The 27,902-nt window shown below is 52.9% G+C and overlaps 2 protein-coding genes across 3 annotated transcripts in view; both read right to left on the reverse strand.

The window, feature by feature from the left end:
• The window catches only part of ALDH4A1 (aldehyde dehydrogenase 4 family member A1), a 32,977-nt gene extending 22,354 nt beyond the window's left edge, over window positions 1-10,623 (reverse strand). The window contains exons 1-2 of the mRNA XM_082612323.1: window positions 10,404-10,623; window positions 350-443 (exon numbers count right to left, since the gene is read on the reverse strand). Of these exons, the coding sequence (XP_082468449.1) occupies window positions 350-443; window positions 10,404-10,465 (156 nt within the window). The 5' untranslated portion in view covers window positions 10,466-10,623. The remainder of the gene's footprint in view (window positions 1-349; window positions 444-10,403) is intronic.
• A 1,765-nt stretch (window positions 10,624-12,388) lies between these two features.
• Window positions 12,389-27,902, reverse strand: part of IFFO2 (intermediate filament family orphan 2) — a 50,134-nt gene continuing 34,620 nt past the window's right edge. The window contains exons 3-9 of one of the 2 annotated variants that reach the window (XM_082613290.1): window positions 26,669-26,764; window positions 25,364-25,504; window positions 23,852-23,991; window positions 19,373-19,493; window positions 19,144-19,236; window positions 18,083-18,213; window positions 12,389-16,855 (exon numbers count right to left, since the gene is read on the reverse strand). In XM_082613290.1, the coding sequence (XP_082469416.1) occupies window positions 16,750-16,855; window positions 18,083-18,213; window positions 19,144-19,236; window positions 19,373-19,493; window positions 23,852-23,991; window positions 25,364-25,504; window positions 26,669-26,764 (828 nt within the window). In that variant the 3' untranslated portion in view covers window positions 12,389-16,749. The remainder of the gene's footprint in view (window positions 16,856-18,082; window positions 18,214-19,143; window positions 19,237-19,372; window positions 19,494-23,851; window positions 23,992-25,363; window positions 25,505-26,668; window positions 26,765-27,902) is intronic. The other variant, XM_082613291.1, reaches the window with a different exon arrangement.

Raw genomic sequence — 27,902 nt, forward strand, 5'->3', positions numbered from 1 at the left:
TAGTTCCCCGACCAGGGACTGAACCCGCGCCCTCGGCAGTGAGGGCGCAGAGTCCTAACCACTGGACTGCCAGGGAATTCCCAGGAAAATGTGTTTAAGCATAAAATATCTGTGGACTTATGACCCCTGACCTGGCACCCCAGAGGGACCCAGGTTGCCACCCTGCTGCTCCCAGGTCCCCCACCCCCCTCCAGATGCACAGCTCTCCCCAGATTCCCAGTTTCCTCCCGGGGCTGGGAGCAGAGGAGGGCGTGGGTGGCTGTCCGCACGGAGAGGTATCATGGGGGCTGCTGAAGGCCGTCTCTGCCCCAGGCCCTACACCGCTGGGTGCCCCCCACCCTCCCATTACCTTCTGCAGTGCATCTCGCTCAGGGCTGCCCCGCGTGAATGCCAAGACAGGCTCATTGGCCACCTTCAGGGAGGAGACATGCTTCCAACACAGCCTGGGGAGCGAGGGTGGGGAACAGAGGTGGACAGGTCAGCAGCGGCCACCACCAGTCCCAGCCCTTCTGTCTCTGACAGGGGGTCCTAGGTTGGCCCAGCATCTTGAAATCCAGGGCAACTATAGAACTGGGGGACGAGAACCAGCTTTGGGATCCAAACCCCAAGTTCAAGTCCAGATCCTGCCACTTTGTGTCCTCGGGCATATGACCTGCCTCCTCTGAGCCTATTTCTCCACCTATCAAGTGAGAATAATCATAGAAACTCACATGGTTGCCTGCAGTTCTTTTGTTTTCTTTTGTTTTGTTTCCCGGCCGCACTGCACATCACATGGGATCTTAGTTCTGCGACCAGGGGTCGAACCTGTGCCCCCTGCAATGGAAGCGCAGAGTCCTAACCACTGGACCACCAGAGAAGTCCCTGGTTGCCTGAAGTTTAAATTCATAGGTGCAAAACCATGGCTTAGTGTTTTGCACATAGAGAAGGCTTATTCTCCCTTTATTTCCCCACAATGCAGACTTTCTTCCAAACAGACCCAAGTTACTTCTTTCTCTAAGCAGGAAAGTCAGAGCATTCCAGAGCTCAGTCTCATCAGAATGTGAAACAGCTGAGACTCCCTTGGCACAAAGAGCTGAGCTCCGGATGGGTAAGAAGGGCCAAGAGGTGGGCCGTGAACTTGGAGGAGTGCTCTGAGCTCGGTGTACAGACACAGGGAGAGCTGCTGTTGGGGTACGGGCTCTGATTCCTGGGCACTGAGCTCCAAGAACTCCTGGTTCTGCAGACACCATTCAGTCTTAACCTGTATGACCTCACTGATTAGTGTCCACCAGTGGCCTCCACCCCTAACGTGTCTGGGGGTCCCAAGGTGGGAGGACAGGTGGGTAAGAGTCAGTCATTCCACTCACAGACGTAGAGAACAGACTTGCGGTTGCCAAGGGGGAGGGGGTTGAGGGAGGGATGTAGTGGGAGGTTGGGATTAGCAGATGTGAGCTACCTTATGGATATACGGATAAACAATAGCAAGGTCCTCCTGTAGAGCACAGGGAACTATATTCAATATCCTGTGATAAACCATAATGGAAAAGAATATTTTAAAAAAGAAAGTGTATATATGTATAACTGAATCACTTTGCTGTACAGCAGAAATTAACACAACACTGTAAATCAACAATACTTCAATTAAAAAATGTTTTTGTTAATGAAGAATTATTGTTCACAAGTGATCCCCAATAAGCCACACAGTATTCTATTGTCTTAATACTGGTGAAAATGGTATATAAACAAAATAACATATACTTAAATGAAAAGAGTTGTAAATACAGCCTTAAAATTTTTCAAAAACAAAACAAAAAACAAGAGTCAGTCATTCCAGAGCTGGAGGAACCCCAGTGGTGGGACTTCCCCTCCAGGCCTCAGTTTCCCCATCTGTAAATGAGGACAATAATGAGGACAGGGGCTTCCCTGGTGGCACAGGGGTTGAAAGTCCGCCTGCCGATGCAGGGGTCACGAGTTCGTGCCCCAGCCCGGGAAGACCCCACATGCCATGGAGCGGCTGGGTCCGTGAGCCATGGCCGCTGAGCCTGCGCATCCGGAGCCTGTGCTCCACAACGGGAGAGGCCACAACAGTGAGAAGCCCGCGAACCGCAAAAAAAAAAAAAAAAATGAGGACAAAGCCCACCTAGGGCACAGGGGGCACATCAGATTTGATAACACCATCGTGGCATCCGAAGGGCCTTGCCAGTGGCACGGTGATAGAAATAAGGTAATTTTGATCCTAAAAGTAAAAAGACTAGGTCAAGATCAAGATCAAGAGAAACCTGGATTTGAATCCAGAACAACCCAGATCTATCTCCCCCTGGTGTCAACACCCCACGGGCAGCACCCGTGGGTGGATGAGTTGGATAACTGGTCACCGAGGGAGGCAGGACACACACCTGGGGGACCACCAGACCTCCGGGGATGAAGGTGTTGAAAAGAACCTGTCATAGGATCTGGGTTATAGAGGTGTAATCCGGGGAGGGTTAAGGAAGCTGGGGCTGGCTCTGGATCAGGAAGCTCGGCAATTCTACGGTGGGGTGAAAGAGGAGCAGTTCCTCACTTGGCGAGGGGGGGATTGCCTGGTACTTTGGGGGTGGCATGATGACCTCTGTGCTTAGACAAAACTATAAAGAGGGCCTGTTCTGCCCATTTCATCATGGCCTCCGATGACCTTGTCTGAGGCTGGGTTTCTGCGAGGTTGTTTATGCCCAAGAGATCCCAACAGAATGGCTACGAGTACTGGGCACTTTCTTTTCTTTCTCACTGAGACGGCGTCTAGGGGCTCAAAGACCCAGCCTGGGAGGCCAGGAGGAAGGACACAAAAGCAGGGGCCGTGAGGGCGGGTCCTTCCTTGATTCTACAAGGTTACTGGGCACCTGTTCCGTCTCTGGAGACAGCGGTGACCAAGACAGCAAGGCCTGTGGTTGCATGCAGCTGACCTCCAGTGGGGGACGCGGGTAAGAAAGGAACACAGCGGTGACAAAGGGGACAGGAAAATGAGGAATGGGGAGGGCAGGGCTGCTTCAGCGGGGGTGGTCAGGGAGGGCCTCTCGGAGGAGATGACCTCTGCCAGAGACCTGAAGAAGGTCTGAGAAGAGCTGGAAAGAGCGTTCCAGACAGAGGGACAAGCAAGGGGAAAGGCCCAGAGCAGAAAGCAAGAGTCAGGAAGAGCAGAAAGGGGCCTGTGCAGTGGAAGGGAGGGAATGGACGGGGGAAGGAGCAGGAGCAGGGCCGGTTGCCCAGGAGGGCAAAGTGAGCCCTGGGGCTTTCTCCTGCCCCTCCCTCCAGGTCCACCCCAGCCCTATCCACCACACCCAAGGAAGCCAGCAAGCCTCAGGCCCCACCCTTCCCCAAACGGAGGAAGAAATGTGAGGCTCTTTCGCCCTCTGTGGAGCTGTGTGACCTTCAGCTGGATTCCTCGGTATAACACGGAGACACCCATCTCCTGGGGTTATTCTGGAGATCTGAAGAAATAATAATGCAAAGCTACACGTGTGCCCAAACACTGAAAATCCACACGGCCCCCTTCCACCTACTGCTGTGGGGAAGAATGGAGAGGCCAGGAAATTTCAGCGGCCACAGGTCTCAACGGGCCCGGCAGGAGAGGGGAGGGTGGTGTCTACTCCTCCACCCCCTACTATCTGGAAGGTTCCAGATGCCTCTCTCTGGGCCTCAGTAGCAGCGCACCACCACAAAGCAGTGAATCAGATATCACCTGGTCCTCTTCAAGCCAGGAGAGAGCCACTGCGTGCTGGGCTGGGAGCCAGAAGCGGGGCCACCCACGCCCTCTCTTGACCCCAAGTCCTGGCGGGTGTGAAAAGCAAAGGCTCTGGAAGCAGACAGAGCCCGGATGGACCCCCACACCTGCTCGAGATCGCAGCACATTATTACAAACTCCGCAGGCCTCTGTTTCCTCACCTGAAGAATGGGTGACACCATGTTCCTCACAAGGTCATTGTAAGGATGACAAGCCTTGCTTCTCCTCACCCTTCCTGCTCTTAGGTTTTCCTAAGAAACTGTAAAGGTCTTCCAGAATGTTTACTCCACCAGGCCAGGCTTTCAAAGACAAACTGGTTCCCAGACACCCCCGAGGATCCAGGGGCTGGCCTGGGGGCTCAGCAAACACTGCTGGAATAAACGTAGCCCCGTGTCCCACCAGGGCAGAAGTTCAAAAGGTAGCAGCTACCAGCCCTCCTCTCCCTGTTCCCTCCCAAGCAACGTCAGAAACAGAAATCCTACAGGTCTCCCCCCACCTTCCCCAGGGCAGAGGTCCACTGTGACCTCAGGATCACATGCCCCCATGGCTTCCTCTCTGCCTGGAAAGTCTCCAGGTCCTGGCCCCACTGTCCATCAGTCCGAACGTAGCTTAGGGAACAGAGACTAGTTCAAAGATCAGCCTGAGTCAACTAGAGCCAAAAATAATCCAAGGATGCCTGACAAACCTTTTTTTTTTTTTTTTTTGGCTCATGTGCCCTTTGGGATAACATGAGCACCCTTCCACTGGCTCAGGGAAAGGCATGAACCACTCGCAGGACTTGGGGCCTCTACAAGGATCTGCGAGGCCCTTCTAGGCAGGACTGTATTCCCATTCATTCATTCAGTCAGCCAGTCAGCATATATCTATCCCTCATGGCAAGGATGCAGAGATAGCCCAGATGAGGTCAAAGGGCTCACCCAAACCGTGTCTGTCACACCTGGCAGGTGCCTGGCTCTGGGACACAAGAGGTGAATCCAACCCAACCTTCTTAGGGCAGCTCTCAGCCCTCCCGCTTCAGGAAAGAAGCATAAGGCAGAGTCTGAACTTGACTCAGTTTCCCCTAACAACCCGGGGTGCCCCTTCCGCTCACCTGGGGACTTCATGGCCTGAGCCTGAGACCCCAGCTGCCCCTCCCCACCCTCGGCAGGTACCAGGATCTGAGCTAAAAAGGCTGCAACACCAAAACAGAGCCTGCAATGGGTGAAATGTAGAGCCTGCAGGCTCTGAAATTTACAAAGGGGAAAACTGAGGGGGCTGCCGCGAGGGGCCGAGCTGCCAGGGGCTGAGCTCCCAGGCCACCCCTCGGCCTCCACCCTGGTCCAAGGCACCATCAGCTTTTGCCTGGACAACTACAACAGTCATTCCAACTCCACTGACTCCAAGCTCCTCTCAAAACTGCTGGAATAAACTTAGTCCTGCGTCCCACCCAGGGCAGAAGCTCAAAAGGTAGCAGCTACTGGTTTTCATAGTCTTAACATGAAAACATGATCAACACAGAGAGACGGAGGGTAAGTGCTCGGCTCGTAACTTAGTGGCTTCCCATTTTCTTCTACAGTAAAGAATCAGAATCCTGGGACTTCCCTGGCAGTCCCGTGGTTAGGACCCCGCACTTCCACTGCAGGGGGCACAGGTTCAATCCCTGGTCGGGGAACTAAGATCCCGCATGCCACGTGGCGCGGCCAAAAAAAAAGAATCAGAATCCTTACTGAGGCCTCCAGACTCATTTCCCATCTCCCCCACCCCCTCCCACCTCATCTGCTGCAATCCTGCCACCCTGGTCTCCCCACTCCATCCCATCCCCATCTCCCTCTGCAGGGGATACCAGCCACGCCCTGCCTGGATGGGACCCCTATCAGATCATCTCACAGGTGACAACCCTCATTACAGAGCTCTGATTGTCTGTGCTCCCACACTGCCCAGACCACAGTAAGCGTATGAGAAATACCTTTAAAACAATTAACACCCAAGTGGACACCAGGCCCCCTGGACGGACGGACGGGGCTCCCAGGCCAATGTTCTTTTGCTGGATGCAGGTCCCCAGTGGCTGGGGTCAGGGCAGCCAAGGCCAAGGAGAAGACTAGAAAGGAAATTACCTTGGCTTCGTTCAGCTTCCAGGCTTTTCGGCTGTTATCTGGGACCTGATAAGACCAATGGTCCTTATCACTGAGATAAGGGACCAGTGATGCAGGTGAGCTGAGAGAAAGTACAGAGCCCAGGGCAGGGCCAGAAGGGAGGGGCCTGAAGCCCAGGATGAGCTGCCCTGGAAAACTTCAAAGAACTTTTCTGAAGCATTTACGGCATGGCTGGCACAGTGCTAAGGGATGACCTCACTGAATCCACCCTACAAATATATTGCCCTGCGAACTCTAATTACCTCTATTGTACAGGGAGGAAGCTGAGGTTCAGAGATTAAGGGCTCATGGTCACAGCTGGTGGAGTGACAGTGCAGGATCTGAACCCAGGTTCCCTCACTTAGGAGACACGCTTTGGCAGAAGCAATGGGGAGCATCTCAGACACCTTTGGCCAGCTGATGGGACAGGTTCATCCTCCTCAGCGCCCAGCTGGCACCTCCCCTCTTCCCACCGGAGCAAAGAGGCCACCGTGAGGTGGGGAGTGAAGCTCAGGGCTTTCACTGCATAACAATGCCCGCTAGTGGGGGAGGGGATCAAAATAATGCTTGAAGCAACACTTATTACGTTTTCTAGGTGCCGGCTACTCTTCAGAGGTTTTCGAGTATGAATTTGTTTATTCTCCAAGACAATTCCACAAGGTAGCGACTATTATCTTTCTTTTCCACGTGGGAACAAGAGGCAGCACAGAGAGGTCGAGCAACCTGCCCAGGGCCACACAGCTGCTAAGAGGTAGAGTCAGGATCCACCCCGGGCTGCCCTGTGGGCCATTCCAACAGCAACTGTTCAGCACCTGCTGTGTGCTGAGCCAGGTGCTGGGCACCGGAAGCCAAGTTCCCCAGGGTCCGTGTGCTGGTGCCGACTGCTGCCTGAGTGGGGATTTTGACACCTTTAGAAGCAAGTATTATGATCATTGTAGGTTCTACTTATTCTTTTACTCAATTTATTCACAGAGCGCACACTGAGTCCCAGGCCCCCACCAAGCCACTTGTCACGTCATCTCGAATCCTTGTGCTACATGCCTGTTAATAGGATTATTCCCATTCTACAGACAGGGCACTGAAGGGCCAAAGGAGAGCTGCCTTGGCAAGGCCACAAAGTGCTGGGTGAGCATGTGTTCACCAGGGGAGGACATTCCAGGCAAGAGGCACTGCCCTGGACACCACCTGGAGGAGTGAAAGGGCAGAGTATGTCCAGGGAATGGTGGGAGGTACCAGGCCCCCGCCCAGCACAGCCTCTGCCCATCCCAGGGGCGGGCAGGCTGGGACAAGCACTGGGGGGTTTTGAAATTTGGAAAATTAGTCAGGCTGGTGGGCTGAGAGGGGTCCAAAGTTACCAGGATTTCTACAGGGGAATTCCAGCCCGCAAGCCCCCTGACACTGAGGGGGTGCTGAACTGGAGTCACCTCTGGACCCCAGCACCCAGCGAGGTCTGATACAAGAGTATGTAAGGAACAAAAATTAACATTTATTGTAAGCTTCCTATGAGCCCGGGTTAGTTCTTTTATTTATTAAATTTATATATAAATGTGCATCTTGGCTCTTTCCAAAGAGAATTTGCAGAGGACACCCATGACAAAGATAATGAAATAGAGAAAAGGGCAGGCAGGTCAGGGCCAAAGGAGTCAAAAGGCAATCAATTGGGAGGTCTGGTATTTACCAGCTTAAGGCTTTGGACAAGTTTTCCTTAACTTCCACAGGCCTCAGCTGTTTAATCCGTGAAGTGGGGATAGTAACACCCACATCATAGGTTGCTGAGGAGCTAAGTAACATCATCCACGTAAAAGGTAAATGGTAGCCCGTAGTGACCATCCCTGGGCCATCCATAAAGGCCAGGTGTTTGTCGTGACTATCTCCCAGACTGGTTGTGATAAATCTCTGTTGGCAAGTAAGGAATCACGTGATCGTTCTTTCATTCACCAAATGTTTGCTGAGGCCTTACCAGGTGGCAGTCACAGTTCTAGGCCCTGGGGACATATAATAAGGTAGATAAGTCTCAAGTGAAAAAGCAAGCTACAACATGGATTTGCAGGGGAGCCCATTTTTATGTTGTTTTTCTAAAGCATATATATTCCTGGAATATTAAAAGGCTAGTAATCAAAGTGACAGTAGGGTTACCTCTGTGTGGTGGGCTGCCAGGCGATTGTTTGTAACCCTTTTTTGCTTTATCTGTACTTTGTACAATGGACACCTACTAATTAAATTAAAAGAAAATGTACAATCAAGAGTATGTTTAAAAATTGGTTGAGATTCCTGGCACTCCAGGCAGAAAGGGAAACACTACAGAACATCACCCATCCCAGTTCCCCAAGAGATGGTTTTTCTCAGCTTCATGTACAGGACACTGAGAGATTATCACTAAAAATGTCCTAAAGCTGTTTCTCCATAAATGCAGACATGGCATGCCACAGGAGTGTTCTAAATATCTATCGACTAAATGAACAAGTGACCAAACACCAAAACTGTTCTTCTAGGACCATGGCTCTCAACTAGGAGTGATTTTGCCCCCCAGGTGACATTTGGCAAAGTCTGGAGACATTATTTTGTTGTCACGACTGGGGGATGCTATGGCATCTGGTGGGTGGAGGCCAGGGATGCTGCTAAACACCCTGCAATGCATAGGACAGCTCCTACAGCAAAGGATTATCAGACTCAAACGTTAATACTGCCGAGGTTAGAAACCCGGTCTGGGGCAGCGGGCCAGCTGCTGTATCCGAAGAAGTAACCTGAACTGGCAGATCTGGTTGCAAAATGCTTTCTCTGATTGCAAAATGCTTTTTCTCCACTCAGGAGGCTTTGTAATTAAGAGCATGAGTCTGGAGTCAGACTGACTGCGATTTTAGTCTCACATTTGTCGTAACAGGCAGATAAGTTTCACATCTGTAAAACGGTAATAATACAGGGCTTATCTGCACAATCAGGCCTATGGTACTTGATTGCTTGATAACTATTGCTGTTATGAGCTTTTTTTTTTTTTCAGAATAGGGATTTCTTTCTACCAGATATTAGAGGGCGGTTTTGGGTTTTGTTTTTTTTTTTTTAATGTTTAAGGCTTTCTTCCCCATTACACTGAAAACTCTTGGAAGGCTCCCATCCACGTGTAAATCCCCTGGGTAACCCCCTCCCCCCCCCCCGCAGTGCTTAGCAAAGCACGTGCACACGGTAGGTACTCAGTAAACAGGTGAATCTATGTGGCTTCCATCTAGGGTCTGAGAGGGATGGTCTCAGACTGCAGGAGAGGCCTGCAAATGGGACCACGCTGAGGGTGTAGTGAGCATGGCCCCCGTCCTCAGTTTGGAAAAAGAGCCCTTCCTGTCCATGTCCTCTTCCCTGTCCCACTCCCCCACAGAGAATACACAGCGGCACTGGGACTCATCCATGCCCAGGGCACCCCTGCACCATCCCTTAGGACACTGATTAACTCAGAAAGGGCATAGCTCAGCAGGCGAGACGTAACTGGTGAGTCCTAGAGGTCAGGCAAACACTGGGGGCAGGGGCTGCCCAGCTCTGAAAGGGAGGTGGACAGAAACACGGGTCCATAGGGGTGCAGCCTCTCCAGACTGTGAGCCCCTCTGGGGCAGGATCTGTGTGCTACCTACCTTCTCCACCAAGCCCAGAGGCAGAAAGGGGCTCTGAGAACATTTGTCGCTGAGTGGGCAAGGGTCCAGGAACCCAACGCCACAGTGCGGGGGTTTGCAAATCTGGGTTTGCAGGGCAATTCCACTCTGAAACTGCACCTTGGTTTCTTCATCCGTAATTTGGAATAACAGCTACCCACAGGGGAAGTTTAAATAAGAGTGATAATGATGGTCATGATTAATAGTGTAGCTGGGCACTGCCTATGTGCCAGGCACTGTTCAATGCACTTTGCATGTAGCAACTTATTTATTAATCATCACAATAAGGCACATACCCCAAGTGCGTAGCACAGGTTTGGCACGTCCTACGCACTCCGTAAGTATTATTATTCCACCTATCAGAAGAAAGGAGTCCTCTTCTCTGCCCAAGACAACTTTTAAAAGGGGGAAGGCGAAAAGAGAGAAACAGAAATGCCGGTAGACAGAAGAGAGGGAAGACCCAGGGAGGGTCCTGAATGTGAGACCGAGGGTGGGGAAGTGAGAAGCGGGGTGTGCTAAAAATAGAGGTGCCCTGGGAGGAAGGCACTGCACTCCGGCAGTGGGCAAATTTCGAAAATCCAGCATCAGGAGAAGGACGAGTGATCAAGCAGCTACTTTCTAAGCGTGGGAGCCAACAGGGCACCGAGGCACCCCCACCCCGCGGCAGGATTCGGGAAGGGGGTCCCCCTAGCTGAAGGAAGAACTTTGGGAGACGGGGGTATAGCAATGGGAGGAAGGCCTGCGTGGGGGTCGGGCGGCATTAGAGGAAGTGACCCCCGGCGGAGAGGAGCCCCTGGGAAACCCGGCGAGGGTCTGGCAGGGAGGGAGTCCGGCTCGGGGGCGAGGGAGCGCCCAGCGACTCCCGGGACCCCGGGCCAGCAGGCGCCGCAAGGGGCTTCCCCAGGCCCGGTACTCACTCACCGGGCAGCCCTCCACGGGCGAGCCAGCAGGGCGCGGCGGAGCGCGGGCGGCGGCAGCAGCATCTTGAGCTTTCGGCACCGCTGGTAGCTGGACCGTTCGCCCCCGGAGCGGCTCTACTGCGCTGCCCCGCCCTGAGCGCACCACCTCGGCTGGCGGGGGTAAAATGTCACCCCAGCCGTCCTCCAAGCCAGCCTCAACCGAAACGCCTCTGGATTTACCTTCTGCTAATAAAATAATTCCCTTTTTAGGGCATGATAAAGGACATTATGTGACATAGGGCAAAATTGCCCAAAAGAGAAGCCTTGAAATGTACACACTTCCCCCTCCTCTCTTTATGGTATGACCCAGTCGCCCTCCAAAGGGGGCCGAGGGCAAAAGGGAGTGAGCTCCATCGACCAATCAGAATGATACATGGAAGCTCCTGGACCAATCAGAGGGGCGGTCATGTAGCAGCCTTCTTAGGCCGGGATAGAGGGGCTGAAGCAGCCAATAAGAGAGCTGGAATGGGGCACGTGTGAGGCGGCGCGGAAGGACAGCGGGTCTGCCAGTCAGGTGCAGCTTGAGTCCCAGCCCTACCACTCTCGCTCTCCTTGGCCAGTGGCTGCCAGACTATTCGACCGTGCAGGGCAGCTCCCTACCTCAACTTGGGGGCTGCAGCCCCTGGCTCTAGCCTCCTGGTTAGGACTCAGCCGCCCTCCACCTCCCGGCCTGGCGCGGGGCCACCGAGCTTCCTGAGGCCTAGAGAGCTTAGATAAATCAGCCTATTTCTTTGCAGATTACGATCAATAAAAGATAAAACCGGAGCCAGTCTATGCTCAGGCTTTCCTTCAAAGGCTATGGACGCGGAACCAGTTGCTCCTGTGCTTTATTTTTGCGCCCCCACCAAAACTTGAATTTTCGGGGAAGTTTTCTGCATGATGAACACGTGAACGTTATTTAAAACTCGGATTCTGAAGTCTTCCAGAGGATGGAATCTTAGGGGCCCATTCGATTCCTAAAGTACTGTTATAGCTTTTCTAACGCTCTCTTCTAATATATCTGTTTATATTTCCTCCAGCAGCGTGTACCGAGAACTTGCTTAGGAGTCAGAGTTCAGTTGCTGATCATGGTTTCTCCCTATGACAAGGGCGAAATACGTAATTTTTCCTGGGCTTCAGTTTCCAAGTCTGTAAAGTGGGGGTAATAATACCCACCTTAGAAAGCCCTCATTATTTCATGCTACTCCTTTCTCCAGGAGGGCACACTCTTTAAGTCACCTTGGAGAATTTAAACAGAGTGGGGAGTGGGAAAGGAAACTACAGTCGTCCCTCGGTCTTGGTGGGGCATTGGTTCCAGGAGCCCCCGCAGATACCAAATCCACGATGCTCAAGTCTCTTACATAAGATGGCTGGCACAGTACAGTCAGCCTTCCCTATCCAACGATGAGAAACTTGCTGATTCGGAGAGCCATTTGTACATTAAGCACAAGTCTTAGAGATGGTAAAAAGTTAATTGGAATTGGTAGTGGCTGTCTTTCTTCATTCTTGAAGAAAACCCTAGTCATGGGCCCAGTTCACACAGGTCAATGTCTCCCTGAATTCAGCCATTAACAGAAAGAAACTAGAATATTGGACAGTGTCAAATCCAGAGCCTAGGAGGTAGCCTTTCAAGGGCACTGTGAGGAGGTTTAAGAAATGGGGTCGATGTGATTAACAGGACCTCAACTCCAAACCAGGCTATGCCAGTTATTCAGTCTGTGATCTCTCTGGCTCTCTTCCCCTTCTGTAAAATATGTATAATAATTCCTGCTTTAGCTACTTCCGAAGATTTTATTGTGAGATGCAAATATAACAGGTGATGTGAAATTTCCCTATTTGATCACTAATCAGCTAATTATTTTAGTGGTTATGTGGCCCACCATCCTCTTGACCCTCCCCATCACCTCTTTATCCTTAATTTTTTTATCCTTAATTTAAAAAAAAAAGGCACCATCAATTCTAAGACATTTCACTTTATTTAAAAGAAGCCAATATACAGGATATAAAGGGCATGATATTTACAACAGTACAGTAAACAGGTTGGTTTCCGGTAGGATCAGTAGTCTTTCAATGAATATAAATCCCCCCTTCCCCTTGACGCTAGACCCAGCTGGCAGACAAACAGCAACAGTGGGGTGGGATGGGACTTCGGGATAGAAAGTCTCCCTGGATGGGGCTAAAAATCAGGTAGATGCTAAAATGTCCACGAAGGGGTCTGTGGGCGGGGTTGCCTTTGCCTCATCTCTCTGAGGGCTTGGCAGAGGGAATGGTGAGGGATTTAGCCTGAGACTAACACGCAGCCCACCCCGAGCCTGGAAATCTTCCACTCATGGAAAATTCCCTTCCAGAGAGAATCTGCCTTTACCGACACCCACCTGGCTGTTTCCAGACTCCCCACTCTAGGAGAGTGCCCTTCTAGAACCAGAGCTTAGTGTCTCAAGGTGGAGGACCCAGGAAGCTCCCAGCACCCTAGTTCCTCATCCAGGTCCCTGGAAGAGCACAGCAAGGACTGCATCCCAGGCCTTGGCCTGGGGTTGGCACAGCCAGGGCTGGGCTGTAGGCGTCTCATGGCATTTGCACTCCTGCTCCAGCTGCCTGACAACCTTGGACCCACTGAGGCCCAGGCCCCAAGGAAGCTATGGGCTCCGTGAACCAACAGCCCATTGCCACCCACACCCTACTGCTTCTCAGGTCTCTCCAAATACAGCTGACTTGGCAATGGATCTTGGCAGACCAGAGTTTGAGCAACTAATCGGAGCCCACCCTCTGAAGCAGAGCTTGTCCCCTACCTAGTGCCCCCTTTCCCTCCCACCACCCACCTCCATTCTGAGTTCCCCACTGCCCACCCACTCCCACAAGTGCCCAGCCCCCTGGACTTCCAAGGACCAAGGAGCTGGGGGATCAAGGGACAAGGAAATGAGGTGAGGGGTGACCTACACTCTGCTGAAGCCGCTCGTGGGTGTGGATGAGTAGGTGGTGAGGATTCGGAGACAGGTGAGGGGTACTGATTTTATTAAATCCAGCAGCAACATGCATCTTGTCCACAGAAAAATGCTGGGCTACCATAACTGCCTACCCTAGATTTAAAAAAAAACGTTCCTTTCATAAAAATAGATGAGAGTCTCTTGCTTTATAAATAGATTACATTTAGCTTAAGTTACACCTTATATGATCCCCTGCCCCACACCCTCTCCCCCATCCCAAGCCAAAGTGGTTTGATTCTCCACAGGTCATATGAGCTACATCCACAGAGCTAAATCCATGATGGACAGGCCCGTCAGAGACCTCTAGACATACTGCCACAAGAAAACAAAATGTGTTGACTTGCCAATCATTTTTTTCCCTGTTCAGAGTCTCAGAAAAGTGTGTGTGTGTGTGTGTGTGTGTGTGTGTGTGTGTGTGTGTGTTCCACAACCAGGGAGCCCAAAGGAAGCTACTCTCCCTGTCCCTCCCCAATCCTCTCTTTTTATAAAACCCCCCAAAATAGGAGAGTGAGAGAGGGCAGCACAGGAGAGCCCTACTGAGACCAATTCTAAAATACCAATGTCAATATGACACTGGGCTAAGAAATACAAAACCAAAATTATGTATTTACATCTTTACAAAGGATGGACCAGTTCATCCCAACTGGACCTGGTGCTGCCCCAGCGAGCGTTGGGGTCTTTCTCGGCAAGCTGTGGGCCCATGGCAAGGGTACAAGTGGGGCCCACTGGCAACTAACTCAAAAAAGAACTTGGTGGGGAGGGAGGCAGCCAGGCCAAAACCAGGACCGCACCCTGAAGGCAGGTCACTAACACTCTTGCTGTCCCCCCATCCACCAGCCCCAAGTCCTTGCTCCCCAGTGAGAACAGCTATTGAAAACCAGCAAGATGGATCTTTCTGGCCAGCATCTGACTCTGGCTCCTGCCATTTCCATACTCCCCAGATAAATTCAGAGTACGCTAGTCCCCAAAGACAAATATCCTATGTATCCAAGGGGGAAAGCAAAAATAATACCATTGGACAGCAATCACCATGGTAACCTTAGTTACCCCCAAATACTTACATTGTTGCCTAACTGTCTTAACTCTAAAGCTAGGTCTGTCACCCTCCCACCACCTTGAGGAACAACCCGGGGCAGGCCTCCACTCTGCCTACCTGTCCATGGAATTCAATGCCTCCCTCACCCTGGGCAGAGGAGGCCAGAGAGGCAGCCAGTTTCCTGACCTCCCAGAAACGGAAAATCTTTTCAGCAGCTGAGGTCCAAGCCCAACTGGCTCTGATAACCTTTGGTTAAAATAAAACTAAAACTGAAATAACAATAACAATAATGACAATAATAATCTGATATGTTTGAACCCTGTAACCTTGAGAACAAGTGTCAGTGAGGAGGAGGAGAAGGGGTGATCTCTCCTCCGAAACCTCGTCCCTCCACATACCCAACAAGGGACTATTTGGCTAATAAGAGATTCTGGGAATGGAAGACTTTCAGCCAGACTTTCACAGGGAAACAGCAGGAGGTTCCTCCACAACAACAACAACAAAAAAGGAAAAAACACAATAAAGGCCACCAAGTTCTGATAAATAAAATTACACACAATCACTAACAATCTCCTCTCTCTCCATATATATATATATATATATATATATTTATATAACATGAATATTATGTACAATGATTTTAAGACTGCAAAACAGGTGGGGGAAAACGGAAGAGAGAGGAGGTCTTTACAGATCACTGGTACCCTGGGAGGAAAGACAGGGGGCCTGATCTACACAAGGCCAGGTTTCTCCCTCTGCCTGCAGACACAAGCAGTGGGTAGCAAGGAGCTCTGGTCCTTGGGCACATTTTGCTCCTCTGACCTCCAGGGGGAGCTCCTGGGCCAACAAAAACAAAAATCAGCAATCACACCCACAGTAGCGGGTCCAAAATGAAACTTAAAAAAAGAGCAAAGCTGGTTCTGCTGGCTCCAAGCTGAGATCTGGGGGTGGCCGCCACACAGTGCCCTTTGACTTAGGCCCTCTCAAGTCTGGGGAGATATGGCTCAGCTGAACTCCCCAACTGGTCAATCAGTGAATTATGGAAAAAGGTGAGCTCATGTCCATGAGCAGAGCAAGGACGGCTCTCACTCGAGCTCCTACTCTCACCACCTCCTCTCTGCCAGCAGCCCCCACTGGCTCCCTCCCCTTCCCTTCCCAACGCCTGCCAGTGGCCAAAGAGTGGGCCACTGTGGCACAGTGGAGAACCAAGATGGCGGCGGACGGTACCGACCCAGCTCCGAGGTGGAGGGGGTAGATACCAGGCCTGGCCCCCTCCAGACTTTCTCACAGAGAAATTACAGATCTATAACTCCTTACTGTTGGCTGGGAAAAACATCAAGTCATCAGGGCAATAAAAGACCCGCTCCCCAACCCCAACCCACAGAGGTCCCAAGAAAGCAAGCAGTCAGGTGGCTGAGGGCCTTACGGGGCCCAGGCCTCGCTAATGACCTTGACCAAACTCCCTCCCAAGCCAGTGCTCACCCTCAGAGGTTGCGAGAGAGATCGCCCTAGCTTCTGCCTCCCTCCCAGCTCCAGGGGAAAACCAGGGATCTAGGAGAGGGCCTACCTTCCACAATGGTATAAGGCAAGCTGCTTTTTTTGTTTTGTTTTGTTTTTTGCATAGTAGTTTAAACACAGTGAGGTTCCGCCTTCCCCCACAGTGCCTTGTCCCTCTGCTTTGCCACTCGGTCCAGAAAGAAAAGAAAAATTTGTCTTCCCTCCCTCCTTCCATCTTTTCTCTCTTTCAGTAAGTGAAAAACCCTCAGGAATTCCCCCACCCAGGCCTGGAAAGCTCGCAAAGGCCAACAGCTCCTTCCTGGGGGGAGGTGGGCCATCCCAAGTCCAACTCCAGCAGAGGAGGGAGGGCAGAGCTTATGGCCAATCAGAGGAGCAGGTGGGAGGGTAGAAAACGGCATTGTACCACCACGCCAGGGCCCCCCCCCCCCGCCCTCACCTTAGAGTTTTGTATAAAAACACCTGCTAGGAATAATTCTTTGGAGCTCAAAGTGGCTCAGCTTAAGGGAAAAGGCACAGTTAACACTGCATCGTCCGGACAGAAGTCTGCATTTGTAATGTGGAGAACAATAGAAATTGACAGCACCATTCCTTGGGTGGGTGGATGGAGAAGGGGCACTGGTTGGTGGTGGGCGGAAGGAAGGAAGCAGCGGTCCCTTGGGGCCTCCAGAGAAGGGAGGGCATAGGAAGTCTGCGTGGCGAGGGCTGGAGCCCCACTTCCTGGCCCCGTGGGGAGAGGCGGGCAGAGGCCCCATCACCAAGACCACCAGGCACGGGCTGGGGGACCTCAGTCATCAGCTGATCATGGGCTCCACATCCGCCTCCCGCTCAAACTCATCCTGGATCTCGTCTGTACTTCCTGAGTCGCTGCTGGCCATGGAGCTAGGGGATGGTGAATTCCTGGAAGGCACAAGAGAATGGGGGACATCAGAGGGCAGCCTGAGGACCTCTGAAGGGATTCAAAGAGCTGGGAAGATGGAGCAGCCATTCCTGGAAAACCTAGCCTCAGAGGGGGATCCCACCCCGAGGCCCACCCTTGCACCACTTGCCTTAGAATCTTCAAAGCCCAGGAGTTGAACATGGCTATAGAGACCTATTGGGACGCCCTGCACCCGCCTCTGTAATTGTTTGGGGCTGAGAGCTCCTTGGGAGCAGAAACCACGCGTCAAGCTCAGTTTTTACACTCCCATCACCTAACACTCGTCTGGACAATTAACTCAGAGCCCAAAGGGAGGCCACACAGGACAGTGGTTAATAGCACTGGTTCTGAATCCTCACTCTATCACTGCTGAGCTGGGGGGCCTGGCGCAAGCTATCTTCCCTGCCTACGGGCGCTCCTCCATTCCAACAATGGAAATAACAACAGTGGCTTCTGGGAATCAATGAGCTAAAGTTGACATGCTAATAAGCCCAGGGCCACACACACGCAACTTCCCCCGCCTCTCCCTCTCTTACAGCCCAAACAACGGCCTGCAAGAATATCGTCATGATAAGAGAAACAATTATAATTAATATATCTGTGCTTCATGCCAAGCACTTTACGTGTATTATCTCATTTTATTATTAGCATGTCTGTCTTCCCCGAAAGGCTGCGTGTTCCTTGAGGGCAGGGGCTCTGTCTTGGTTCTGGTGTCCCCCAGCAAATAAAAGAGGCCTGATGCATGTCAGTCTCCCGGGGACAGACCCATATGGCCTTGGGTTGGAAGACGGGAAAGGAAGGAAAATGGCTTCCTAAGGACACATGTGAGCCCCGGACACCACCTCCACCCACCAGCTCAGCAGGAAGTGGGGCGTGGGCTCCAGGAGGGCCAGGGTTGCGAATGTTCTGGTCATCACTGTATCCCCATGGCTTTGCACAGAGCAAGCCTTCAACAGCAGCTGTTGAATCAATGGGGGCAGGGTTGTTGTGAGCGGTCATGTGAGATTAGATGTGTAAGGCATTAGCACATAGTAGGAGGCTAATAGTAGGAGGCTAATAGTCATCGGATGCATGGACAGGTGGATGGACGGATGGACCAATGGCCTGGGCAGGTGAAACCACCAGGCTATAAGTTGCAGCCCCACAAATCCCGCCACCCACCCCAAGGATGCCACCACTGCATTGCCAGGGAGGACAAGGCCGGGTACCTGTCTGCGGAGCCTTTGATGAGCCGGCGGCAGGTCTCCATCTGCACGTCCAGGCCCCGCTTCATGCTGCACATCTCCATGTACTCATGCAAGTGTCGGTTCATGTCGCTCTTGGCCGTGGCCAGCTCCAGCTGAGAGGGACCAACATGGTATAAAGGGGAGGCCAAGTCAGCCTCCCTCATAGCCGACGACTCAGCAACCTCCCGTCCTCAGTGGCGGTGGCACCATCGGGGCCACCCCAGGACACCACGCCCTCAGGGCCTGCCCTCTGCTCTCTGCTCTCTACCGACTGGTGCAGGTCCCCTAGAACCACTTCTGGTGGAAGGTGAATGGTTGCTTAGCAACCACTGGGGCAGCCCTAGCAACTCCACCCTGTCCAGCATCCCTGCGGTCCTTTATGTGGGCTGGATTAGAAAAGTCCTGAAGTCTCTCGTGTTTCTGACCCTTCTCCTCTACCAAGTGATACATCCCCCAGGAAAGGAGCTGGCCTTCTCTTTCTCCAGCGTGACGACAGCAGTGACTCTCACTGATAGGTGTGGCCCAGCACACAGGCTCCAGAGCTGGGAGAACTGGGCTTACAGGCTGCTTCCTGGCTGGGGGGGCCTTGGGCAAGTCACTTGGTCTCTTTTAACCTCATCTCCCCCTCTGTAAAATGGGGCACAGAGTACCTACTGCATAGCGTGGAGGCACCCAGGTCCCTCTAGGTACATACATAGGGTATGCGGATACCAGGGAGGGTGTATTTTTAAAGGGCTGAGTGCCCAGTGTCACTTGATGTCACTCAAATGTCAGTTCTCATTATTTTGAGATCATCATCTCAGTCAATAACAAAAAAAAAACCTCTCTGGGGCAAACATGGATCACCACCCCCATTTCACAGATTAGGAAACTGAGGCCCTAAGAGGGGTGTGACTTGCCCAGCACTAGGCAGGGAATCAGCAGATGTCCTGACTTCCGATCCTGTGTCTGCCTCGCTCTCCCAGCCCCTGTCCACACGGGCACCTAATCACCGTGAGTCTCGGGGGTCACAACCGGGTGATGTGAACAAGCTAACGCCTCACCTCGATCTGGCCTATGGTCTCCTGGTACTCCTTGTCTCTCGTCTTGAAGAAGGATTCAGTCTCATGGATCAAGTTGCCCAGGTTTTCCTCTTGCTGGGGAAACAGAACAGAGGAGACAACTTAGCTGGGTGGTGGGGGCTGCAGGGAAAGGGTGGGGGATGCGGGATCGTGGAAAAGAAGTGCTCCCAGTGCCTACCTCCCAGCCTCTAAGAAGCCATGCCCGGCTCACCTCGCCCTGAAGGTCAATGCTCGGATTGCAGTTAGTGAAGTCCTCCCAGAGCAAAAGTGTGTCTTCGTTCTCCTCCCACGTCAGGCTGTCACAGTCATCGTCGAAATCAAAGGTCTCCCGCCTGTTGAGGGGGACACAGGAGGGCATGAGTGAACAGAGCCAGGCTCCAGGGGCCTGGACAGGGGAGAGCAAGGGACACTGCCCCCTGATGATTGGGCTCCTGCCAGGTGGCCATCCAAAAAGGCAGGGGCGGTGACCAAAGGGGACACATGCCTTCTCCTTGGAGTTTAACTCTTTTCAAATGCAGAGTGTATTTACATATTATTTATACAATTTAAAATGTATATTCCTAAAGATGCCAGGCTTTCATTAATGGAGACTAAAGATATTTTCCTCCCGAGTCCAAACTTGTGAGTGTTTTCCTTTCATTTAATAACTCATTCCTGGAGTCCCTGCTATGCCTGAGGTGATTCATATAACCATTTCTGCAACTTGGAAAGGTGGGTATTATTAGTATTCCCATTTTACAGATGAGGAAACTGCAGCTCAGAAAGAATAATTCACTTGTCCAAAGCCACACTAAGCTAGGCTGTACCAGAAACTAGGGCTGATAAAAAAGAACAAAAAAATGCCATTTGTAGCAACATGGATGGACCTAGAGATTGTCATACTGAGTGAAGTAAGTCAGAGAAAGACAAATATCCTATGATATCGCTTATATGTGGAATCTAAAAAAATGGGTACAAATGGACTTATCTACAAAACAGAAATAGAGTCACAGATGTAGAAAACAAACTATGGTTGCCAGGGGGTAAGGGAGGGAGAGATAAATTGGAAGATTGGGATTGACATATACACACTACTATATATAAAATAGATAATTAATAAGAACCTACTGTATAGCACAGGGAACTCTACTCAATACTTCGTAATGGCCTATATGGAAAAAGAATCTAAAAGAGTGGATATTTGTATATGTATAACAGATTCACTTCGCTGTGTACCTGAAACTAACACAACATTGTAAATCAACTATACTCCGATAAAAATTAAAAAAAAAAAAAAAAAAAAGAACCTAGGGCTGAAAGCCAGATCTTTCTGTTTCCTACGGCTTTTTCCTGCCCATCAAAACATCACCAAGCACCTATTATGTGCTGGGCATGGGACAGGCCACCATGCATGTATTAAAATGCAATTCATTCCATCCTCACAACAATCCTGTGAGGTGAGCATGATTGTTAGTCCCACTTTACAGGTAAGGAAATTGAGGCTCAGAGGGATTAGGTGGACTTCTAGAATAATACATGCTGGAAATCAGACTTGAATGCAAAGCCTGAGCGATTTCTGGGCTTCCCTGTTCACTAGAACTGGAAGTAGGGTGATGGACCATACAGGTGTGCCTGGGACTGAAGGGGTTCTGGAGGTGTACTGGTTACCCCAACTGGAGGGGACCGTAAAAATCATTCAGCCTAATATGCCCATTATTCAGATGGGAAGGCTGAGGCCTGCGGGAGTTAAATTGCTTGACCCGGTGAATCAGCTGCAGAGGAAGATGTGGGTCCCAAGTCCTGACTCCCATCCCAGGGCTCTCCCCACTGCCCACGCTCACTCCTTCAACTACTTTCTGGATCCTACAGGGCACTGCTCCCAACCTGCTGACAATGGACCAGGCTGGAGCCACCCGGCAGAGCCCAAGAGCACCCCCCCTCCCCCCCCCCCCCCCGCTGGGAGCCAGGTTCCCCACCAAGAAGCGGTTCCTGCGGGAGCCTGCAGGTGGCTCCCTGCATCCAGGGACCAGAGCTGGGGCAGGGCTGCAGGGTGAGGCGCTGCCCCCCCCGCCCCCACCCCCCCCCACCCCCAGCAAGACAGCTCCGGGGCGAGCCCCTGGGTTAAGCGTCGTCGACCCATCACCATCTCACATACTAGACTGCTGACCTCACTTCCTTCCCAGCGGCTGGGACAAGAAGGAAATCCCAGCTGAGTAATGGGGAACTAGAAAGGATAGGGAGCTGCCTGCACAAGAGAAAGGGCTCGGAAGAGGCGCCCCCCTCCCCCCAGATCTGGAGGGCAGGGCTGAGCAGGAGGGCTGGCCACCGTGCAGAGAAAGTAGCAAATTTCTCCCCTTCTCCTTGGCCTGAAGCCCAAGCAACTGATTTTGATCAAAACAAAACAGCCCTGACATGGGTGCCTTATTCAAGGAGTTCAGAGGAGCTGGCCCGGGCAGTGGGGGCTCTGGCTTGGGTCTCAGCCCGTAGCCCGAGGAGATGTCAGCAGGAGGGGGCCAAGGCCCTGCCCTGGTGCCGTCTGCGTGGCCTTGGCTAGAACTACAAGGATGGAGGTGTGATCAGAGGTTGGCCGTTTTTTTTTTGAACTAGGCGACTTTACAACCAGATCAACCTAATTGGATACTGAACCCAGTTCAGACCTGTCAACGTTCAGGTGCCCATTTTAGCAGCATTGGAAAGAAAGCTCTTTCATACACCTGGGAGCACAGCTTTTTAGCTCACCCCACTCCCTGGGCAGCCTATGGATTCCTGGTGACTTTATGAAAACCAGGGACAACAATTTCTTCAAAGAAGCCCTTTAAATCAACCACATGAACCCAGCCTGCGTCTCTGAGGGCATACAACCCTGCCCTACACTCAGAAATGCCCACAGCAACGTTCAGAAAACCTAGACCCGACCAAGGGTTCTCTTCCAAAGCCCCTCTCATCAGCGAAAGGTGAGACTATGAGAACTGGGTGTGGGGGGAGATGGTGAAAGATGAATTGAGAGTCTAGGAATCTCCTTGTCACCCTCAAAACAGCAAAGCCCCAAACACAGCCCCATCTCAATGTTGTTTCAAGGGAACAGCAAGTATAGGTAAGTGCTGGGCAAACCCATCCCACCCAGGTCCAATTCCCGTCTTCCTGACAAGTCACCAGGGTGGGGATGGTGTGGCAAGGAAACAGAAGAGGGAAATCTCTTCTGAGCACAAAGACAGTGCTGGACCAGGAGTCAGGGGCCCGGCTCTGTCCGGACTTGCCCAGCCCTCTCTGAGCCTCATCTGTGTAATGAAAGGGCTGGGCAGAGTGATCTTGGGACTCTACCATGCTAGGCCAGCCCCGAGCATTGTAGGAAGCATTAGGAGAGGCCTGTGCCCCTGGCTTTTTTTTTTTTTTTTTTTTTTTTTTTTTTTGCAGTATGTGGGCCTCTCACTGCTGCAGCCTCTCCCATTGCGGAGCACAGGCTCCGGACGTGCAGGCTCAGCGGCCATGGCTCACGGGCCCAGCCGCTCCGCGGCATGTGGGATCTTCCCGGACCGAGGCACGAACCTGTGTCCCCTGCATCGGCAGGCGGACTCTCAACCACCGCGCCACCAGGGAAGCCCTGCCCCTGGCTTTTGAAATGAGTATGATGGCAGGAGCACCTGCTGATAGGAGGTGCCCTCATGGAGGGGCCTGGAAGGTCGGTGATGGCTCATCAGAGACAAGCACTCGAATCCAGCCAGCCCTGTTGCTGGAAACTCAGGACTCCAGAGAACGGACATCAGGCCAGAAAGTGTGCTGGGCCCTGAGACTCAGACGCAAGGGGTGGGGGAGGTAGGGGTGGAGAGGGAGGACTCCAGTCCGGGGCAAAAGCTGAGTTCTCAGGGCTCAGGGGAGAGAGCAGGCCAGAGCAGGCCAGTGGGGCAGGGGGAAAGGTGGACTCCAGAGACCAGTCCCAGCCTGCTCTCTGACTCAAGGCCCTTAGGTGAGTCAGCCGATGCCCACAGCTGCACCCCTACCCTCCCCAAGCCCACACCGGGATACTCTACAGATTAGAGCCAAAGATGGATCAGGATTTCAAGTATAGCACTGGGTACACCAAGGCTACAATGCATCCCTGCCCCAGATGACCGTACGCAGCCAGGTTCTAGTAAATCAGCTGTCCACAGGGGTGGGAGAGGGCTGCCCAGACTGGTAGCACCTGACAATTTCCCATCGTGGCAAATATTAAGCTACTCATGTGCCATCGCTAAACCTGGAGTGCGCAGACATACATACAATCAGCTTTCACGAGCTGGTACATGCCAGCTCCAGCCCACCACTGACCATACCCAGCCCACCTCTGCCACTAACCCGGCAGCAGCTCATCCCAAGGGAAAAAAAAAATTGTAACTCTGTACTGTGATGGATGTTAACTAGACTCATTGTGGTAAGCGTTTTACAACTTATACAAATACCAAAACGTGATGTTGCATATCTGAAACTAACAGAATGTTACACGTCAGTCATATTATCTCAATAAAAAAAAAAAAGAAGTGCCCACAAACATGACCGCCATTACCAATTTGACCCTTTCTGAAAATGTGGAACTCCGAATCCAAATTCTTTCAGAGCACCGTGCTGGCCAAACAACATCTGCAGGCTACCTCCGGCCCAGGTCACAGGTTTGCCACCCCTGCCCTGCCCAACCTGGGGAAACGGAGAGGAGGCCCCCGGCAGCAGGGATACTCACAGCTGGTTAAACATGCGTTTCATCTCATCTGTGATGTTCATGGAGCCGACCTCGTCATCTGAGAACCGGTTCACCTCCCCGTCCTGCTCAGAGATGTCATCATCCGAAGCCACCTTACGCTCTTTCTTTTTGGGGACCACCTGACCCGGAAAGGAAAAGATCAAGGTCACTGGGAGGCTCTGCTGGGATGGAGGGCGGGGTGGACTGGGAAGGGAGCCGGCGTCCCATAGGATGGATGGAGCATGGCTGGGGCAGCCACTGCTTGGAAAGATGCCGGGTCCTCTAAGAAGCAGGCGGCGTTCGCAGGAAGCGTGAGGTGGGGAGACATGCAGGATGGAGGGACAGATGGCCTGGACCCTTCCCTGCCCCGGGAGGCCCGGTGGTTGGGCTAGCTCAGCTCACCCCTTCACCAGAGAGGCAGCCCCATCATCTGGGGAGAAGAGAAGGCCAGACTGGGGCACTGAGTCTCCTGGTATGTCTCAGAGGCAGCCAGAGAGATGGAGAACCCCTTACAGAGGCGCAGAGGGCTCCTCGCTTCCCAGAGCCCTCCTGCTCACATGCAAAGTTGACAGGCAGGCAGCCCCGGGTTCAACAAGCTCCCTCCACTCCAAGCAGACAAGACACGACAAACCAGACGAAGGCTGAAATGTCCCTTGCTTCCCCGCAAAGGGGCAGCAAGAAGGCACGAGGTGGACAACGGGCCCCAGGGAAGCCCAGACCTCACCCCACTACATCCAAAGTCACATACTTAAAGCGACAACACACCATACTGCCCTGGGCTCAAGCAAAAGCCAAACCACAACCCAAGACTCAAGCAGCAGCCTTCAGAGAATGACGCACGCCCTTTGGGCAGCTGGACCAGCCCCCAAGCCCTCCCTGGAGGACATTTGCCAGTGCTAACCCTTCGCCTTTGCTTGGGACACACCCAGTCCCTTGCTGGTTGGAGGCGGGGGTGGGGGTGGGGGGTATGGAGTGAGTCTCAATGTGGGACTGAAAAAGAGTCAACAGTCAACAGCTCCTCTTCTGAATTCTGAGGCTCGTGGACCAGGGCTCAGGCCAGCTCACCCAGTGCTCCCATAGCCTGGCCAGGGCTCCCCGACCATGGCATTTGTACCCAGCTCCGGCTCCCAGAGGAAGAGGCAGGAAGCAGGGCAGTGGACGCAGGGTGGACGGATGGACTGAGCCCTGGAGGGTCCAGAGACCTGAGTCCTACTCCCAGCTCTGCCATGTCCGTCCTGGAGCCTGTCACGCCCACCACCCCGCCCGGGTGAGCGGTGTCCTCAGCCATAGGATGAAGCGGTCAGCCTTGATGATGGAGTCAGACGTGCCTATGAGTCTATGCGTCCCTGATTCTATGTTTTCCTGGGGAGGCCAGAGGGTTGGGCAAACGCTACCTCGGGGGGAAGGGGCGTGGGCAGGGTGCGAGGAAAACGGGGGTTGGGTGGCCAGGCAGGGGCGGAGGGCGGTGGGCGGCTGGGAGTGGCAGCTGGTGAGCAGGGCAGCCCTAGTCACCTGGAAGATCTTGGACACGTCTTCCGAGTTCCGCTGCTGTGCGACATCGCACAGCTTGGCCGTGATATCGATTCGGCGGCAGATGTCCATGTCCACCTTCATGGCCTTTTCTTGGATCTTTGTGTCCAGGTCTGTCATGGGCTGCAGGGAGGACAGCAGGGGGTTACGTGAGCGAGGGATGGAGCAAGCATGGGGGTGGGGAGGCGCTCCCAGGCTCCGACTGGACAGAGGGGTGGGGAGACCCCCAGGTGTCGGGCGGGAGGCCCCGCAGTCCAAGGGGGTCCTTGAGCCTTTTCTGGACTTGAAGGGTCGGTCCAGCTGCTCGGGTTCAGGGCAGGGGGCGGAGGGACTGTGGGAGCCTAGGGCTTCAGCGCTGAGTGGACAGTGTGTTTGCTGGTCACCCTAAGGGCTGGAAGGCATCCTCTCAGCAGATACAGCGTCAGTGTTTACTTTGTCAGAGCAGAGAAAAAAGAAAGACAAGTCCCACTGCTGAAAGACCCCCCTGCTTTCCCACCGGGCCTGTTCCACCTGTCCCCCACACAGAGATTCCTCCCACAGCTGATGGTTAGGGCTGCCTAGGATGGGGGGGTCCACTGGACCCCGGTGAGGGGAAGCCACATGGCCTCTTCCAGCCACCCCAGCTCCACGCCTCTCGGGACCAGAACTGCTCCAGGCTGAGTCACCTGTACTGGGCTCCTTCTCCTTTGTGGAGACTCTACATACTACCTGCTGCTTGAAGGTGGCAGGAAACCAGGTCCCAGTAGGAAGAAGGCCCTTGCTGCCATCAGCTGCCCCTGCCCACGGTTACTCAGAGGGGCTCCGATTGTCCCAAGGATGCGCACACTGGCCTGTCCCGACTTTACAAAGCAAACCCTGCTGAAGGCCGCTGGCCCGGGGAGCCTCTCAGACCGGCGCAAATCAGACCCGGGGTCTCCTTCAACCTGCCATTGGCTGCCACTGCGCCCAGACACAGAGGCCCATGGCCACCACCCGCCCTCACCGTGGTGAGCTGGCAGGAGATGAAGCAAACACACGCAGACCATCAGAAGAGCCCCAGGGAGGGCGGGATGGGTTAAAGCAGCGGATTAATGCATCTCTACTCAGACCAAGGGAAGCGGAAGTGGGGAGGGGGGCAGGGAGGGGGGCCTGGTCTCCGATGCATCCGTCATCCTCACGGGTCAAACGCAGCCAGCCAGGATTCTAACTAGAAGCCGAGCTCTGGAGCCTCGGAGTGAATGAAGCGTTTTGCATGATGGCTGTGGGGAGAAGTCATGATGCCTGGGGGTGGCGGTCGGTGGCACTTACGTCACTCATGAGCCCCTTAAACACCACCAGCTCGGCCTTGAGACGCTCAATCTTCTCGTTCATCTCCTCCTGGATGGCTTCTGCCTCCTGTGCTGCCTACGGGGGATGGAAATGGGGGAGGTTTTAGGGGGGCTGGTCTCCCTGTTGGCGGGGAGGGGATGGACACCTGGGTCCAGAGCCCCGGACACCTGACATCCAACCAAGCCGGGTGTCTTTGTACCAGGGAAGGAAGGGGTGCCAAGGACCTCATCCCAGCCTGGGTCCCCACTCAGCCCTTGCTCAGCACAGGGCATCGCTCAGCCTAAAACACTTCTCCAAGGATCATTTATTGTATGGAAAAATCCATGGCAGACATTAAGAGAAAAAGTGGATGTAAAAGGGATCCCAGTGGTAGGTCAATTCAGGTGAAACTGCCAAAATATCTGACTATCTCCGATCTCCAGAATGGCAGTGTCACACGTGCCAACCTAACCGAGCATGTACACCCCGGGCTTGTGTGTGTCTGCACAGAAAAGACCAGAAGGTCACATACCAATTTATCAACAGTGGAGGGGGGAGAACTGGAGGTGAGTTTTATTTTCTTCTCTGTGTTTTTCTGAATTTTCCAGGTATTTGACCATGAGCATGTTATGTGTGTAAAGCAAAAAGTACTTTTCTTATAAAAGAAAGTGGGGTGGGGGGACGTTCATCGTTTTCCTTCTGCATATTGACATTATTTTAATCTGTCTCTAACTTCCTTAGAAGATCAGTGTTTATTTTCTTTCTTTCTTTTTTTTTTTTTTGGTTATTATTTATTTATTTAGAAGATCAATACTTTAAATACCAGAAGGCAATTAAAGAGCTTTCCATGCCTTCTCATGGGGTTGCCATTCTTGCGCCCATTTGGCTGAGAGGAAAACAGAGGCCGAGAAGGTAAAGTTTGTTCCCCAGCGTACAGAGCAGGCGAGTGAGAAGCAGGGCCCAGGACACAGAGCCACCGAGCCAGAAGAGCAAAAGAACATCCTCATGCCCGCTGCTGAGCACCTGCCAGGGCTGGGAGCCCACCTGATGATATGGCCACCCGCCCTCTGCAGGGCACTCAGCCCCGAGTCTGTTCCTGCACGCCAGGGGCAGCACCAGGATTCCTGTGCCCAAGCTTTTCTGCAACTCTTGTGCTGGTGCCTTCCCAGCCCCAAGGAGGGGAGGCGGGAGAGGCCTCCGGCTCCATCGAGGAGAGACGGAGGTAGCAGAGCAC

The sequence above is a fragment of the Mesoplodon mirus genome (genome assembly GCF_964341445.2).
Source record: "Mesoplodon mirus genome assembly, chromosome: 3".
NCBI classification, from domain to species: Eukaryota; Metazoa; Chordata; class Mammalia; order Artiodactyla; family Ziphiidae; genus Mesoplodon; species Mesoplodon mirus.